The sequence below is a fragment of the Corapipo altera genome, unplaced genomic scaffold, assembly GCF_003945725.1.
Source record: "Corapipo altera isolate COAL_440 unplaced genomic scaffold, ASM394572v1 285, whole genome shotgun sequence".
Classification (NCBI taxonomy): Eukaryota; Metazoa; Chordata; class Aves; order Passeriformes; family Pipridae; genus Corapipo; species Corapipo altera.
Window position 1 is genome coordinate 75586 of NW_020885135.1, and position 3846 is coordinate 79431.

General features: G+C 59.7%; 1 protein-coding gene across 1 annotated transcript in view; it reads right to left on the reverse strand.

Moving 5' to 3' along the window:
- Positions 1-3846, reverse strand: part of LOC113960502 (LIM homeobox transcription factor 1-beta-like) — a 16766-nt gene that overhangs the window by 10084 nt on the left and 2836 nt on the right. The window contains exon 2 of the mRNA XM_027670107.1: positions 2215-2401. Coding sequence (XP_027525908.1) covers positions 2215-2401 — 187 coding nt within the window. The remainder of the gene's footprint in view (positions 1-2214; positions 2402-3846) is intronic.

Consider the following 3846-nt stretch of genomic DNA (forward strand, 5'->3'; position numbering starts at 1 on the left):
CCCAGCTCATTCCCAGCTCATTCCCAGCTCATTCCGGGCCCATTCCCAGCTCATTCCGGGCCCATTCCCGGCTCGTTCCCGCTGCTGCCCAGGAGAGCTCCAGGGATCCTCCCTCTGGAGTTAAACATTAACCAGCTCCCTCAGAAGCGCTGCCAAGGCTCCGGCTCCGGGTCACTTCCCAATTTTCGGTCGCTGCTCCCTCTGGAACCAGGAATGAGGGAGGTCCCGCTCCCACTCCTCGGGAAGCTCCGCGGGGTTTTTACCCCCCCCTTGGGCCCCCAATCCCGATTTTTCCAACCCTTTTTTTTTCCACCCGAGGATAAAAATCAGCTCCTTCCCCCCTTGTTTTTCCAGGAATTCCATCCCTAGGGCGGCTCCCTCCTCCCTTTTCTGGGATTTCCCCCCCAAACCTCCCTCCAAAATTTGGGAAAAGTGTTAAAATTGGGATGGTTGTGGCTCCAGGAATTTGGGAGCTCTGCATCCAAACCCGGCCCTTGGAATTTGGAACCCGAACTCCCCATCCCTGAGCCCCGAGGGATCTGTGGGAATCGGGATTCCGAGGGGCTCCCAAAAAACTCAGCTGCCCTTCCCTGGGTTCTCAGAGTCCAGGGGATGGGAATGTCTGGAGTTGGAGGTTCTGCACATCCCAAAATTCCAACACTATGGGATGGGACAGGACAGGATGGGATGGGATGGGAATGTCCCCTGGAGCTCCAGGTTCTGCACATCCCAAAATTCCAACACTATGGGATGGGACAGGATGGGATGGGATGGGATGGGAATGTCCCCTGGAGCTCCAGGTTCTGCACATCCCAAAATTCCAACACTGGGTGAGATTCTGGGGATTTAGAGGGTCTCAAAGGGGATTTGGGAAGAGCTGATGGATGGGATGGGATGGGATGGGATGGGATGGGATGGGGTGGGATGGGATGGGATGGGATGGGGTGGGATGGGGTGGGAATGTTCTCTGGAGTTTGAGGTCCTGCACATCCCAAAAACCCAACGCTGGGTGAGATTTGGGGATCCCGAGGATCCCAGCGGGGGATTTGGGAAGAGCTGAGGGTCAGGATGTGCCGATCACCCTCTTCCCAACCCTTCCAGGGACGGATCCACCTGGAAATCCTGGGAAAGGCAGGGGGGGCTCTGCCCGTGCTCGGCTGTGCCGGGGGAGTTCGAGCTGAGTTCATCCCGGAGTTTTATCTCCGGAGCTGGAGCCAAATCATCTCCACATGGAGCAGGGGGAGGGAGTCGGGAGCGGCTGCCAAGGCTTTGGATCCTTCGGATCCGTCCCCACATCCCACGGAAACCCCAAACTTCAAAGCCAACCCGGCGGCCCCTCCGGCCCTCATCCCGCGGGATCGCTCCTTCCTCCTCCTCCTCCTCATTCCCTCCTTTCCCTTCTCCCACAGAGCCAGATTCCCAAGGCAGGTGCCTGGGAGGCCTCTGGAAAAGGGGGAAGGGGAGAGACTCCCAAAAACCCCCCCCCCCGGTTACATGGGATAAGGGCTGTGGAATGACATCCATCCCAACATTCCAGCTCCGGATCCGTCCCCCCCTCCGGCCGCAGCTGCTGGATTATCCCGCCAGGAAAATGTTTTCCTGGCTCCGGGTGGGAAGGGAGAGAGGCCGGCTGGGTGTCCGGATCCCTCCGGAGCCGCATCCCGGGGATTCATCCCAGGCCAAAAACCCTCGGGAAGTCAAGGCCAGGGATGAATCCTCCTCCTCCTCCTCCTCCCGCTTCCCAGGGCTCGGCTCTCCCGGGAAATTCCCAGGCTGGAAAGGGGGGAGGGTGGAAAGGGACTGGAATGGGGAGGTTTTGTGGGATTTGGGGGGTTGGAGACACCTCCTCCTCATCATCCCTTTCTCCTCCTCATCATCATCATTCCTTCATCCTCTTCATCATCATTCCTTCCTCCTCCTCATCCAAAACAATCCCTTCCTGATCTTCTTCATCCACACCATCCCTTCCACCTCTTCATCATCATCCCTTCCTCCTCCTCCTCCTCATCCAAGGCCTCTTCCCTTCCTCCTCCTCCTCCCTGTCCCCACATTCCATCAAATCCAAACCCTTCCATCCCCCTCTTTTCCCACCCTCTCCCCCCTGAGATCATCCCACCAGCTCCTCCCCAAAAACCCTCCCTCCACCCCCCGTCCCCGACCTCCCGACCCCTGGACCCGCCGGAAAACCGGGAAGAACCCCTGGGAATGCCTCACTTGTCGTAGTCGTGCTTGCAGTAGAGGCGGCGATCCCGGGAATAGCAGCTCCCGGAGAGGCCCTGGAGGCACACGGAGCACTTCACACACCCCTCGTGCCACGAGCGCTCCTCCACCCGCAGCAGGAACCGGTCGGAAATCCGGGAATCGCAGCCGGCACAGACCTCCCCCATCTTGGGATCGGGGCCTGGAGCGGGGGGAAAACCGGGAGAGAGGGTTGGGAATGTTCACCTGGAGCGGGGAAGGACACGGGGAGAGATTCCAGAATGTTCCTGAGGGGCCCCAGGAGAGCGGGAGAGGGGCTTGGGAGAAGGGCTGGAGGGATGGGACACAGGGAATGGCTTCCCCCTGGAAAAGGGGGATCGAGGTGGATTTGGGGAAGGAATCCTTGGCTGGGAGGGTGGGGAGGGAATGGGATGGAATTCCCGGAGAAACTGTGGCTGCCCCTGGATCCCTGGGAGTTCCAGGGCTGTAAATCCAAGGGGAACCCCAAGCCCTGGGACTGCAGAAATTCCTGGAATTGTAAAATCATGAAATCCTGGAATGGTTTGTGTGGGAAGCTCCTCCCATTCCAAAGGCAGGGACACCTTCCAGGGCCCAGGTGGATCCAACCCGGCCTTGGGCACTTTCTGGGATGGGGCAGCCACAGCTCCTCTGGGAATTCCATCCCATTCCCTCCCCGCCCTCTCAGCCAAGGATTCCTTCCCCAAATCCACCTCAATCCCCCTTTTCCAGGGGGAAGCCATTCCCTGTGTCCCATCCCTCCAGCCCTTCTCTCCTGGAGCCCCCGGAATGTGCTGGAAGCTCTCCCTGGATCCCTCCCTGCTCCAGGGGGACATTCCCAGCTCTCCTAGCCCGTCCCCGGAGCAGAGTCCTGGAATCCTGGGATGCTCTGGGTGGGAAGGGACCTTAAGGATCCTCCCATTATCCCACCGAATTCCAAAGGCAGGGACACCTTCCATGGCCCGGGTGGCTCCCACCCGTCCCGGGGCACTTCCCGGGGGCAAATTCCCTGAATTCTGGTGTTGCACAAACTCCCGGAGGGCTTGGAAAACCTGTGGGATCGGGGAACAAATCCCCGTCTGGCCAGGGGACTGCCCGGGAATGCCGGGAATGCCGGGAACCTTTTCCAGGACGAGGCACAATCCCGGGGGGCGGGATTTTGTCCGGTTTTATCCCGGATTTTGGGGCTTTTTCTTTTCCCGCTCCAGATCTTCGGGAATTGTTGGGTTTTGTGGGTTTTTTTCTTTCTTCCCTGGATTTTATCTCCCCTTGGATCTCTGGCGGCTCCTCAAAGGAGCGACTTCGAGGTCAAAACCAAGAAAAAAGGGAGGAAAAAAAAAATCGCTATCGGGGCTCTGGATCTGGGGGGAGGGGCCGGGCCAGGCGGCGGCACCTCCGCCCAACCCCCCCCTTCCCGCTCCAGGCGCCCAAATCCCGGGAAAACACCTGCCCGACACCCCCCAGAGGCTCCTCGTCCCGCGGGAGAAGCCTCAAAAAACCGGGAATGGGGATCTGCTGCCCCTCGGGGGGAGAGGGAATGATGAGCCCGGCTCGGGATCGGACACTGGGATCCTAAACCCGGCTCGGGATCGGGCACCGGGATCCTAAACCCGGCTCGGGATCGGGCAC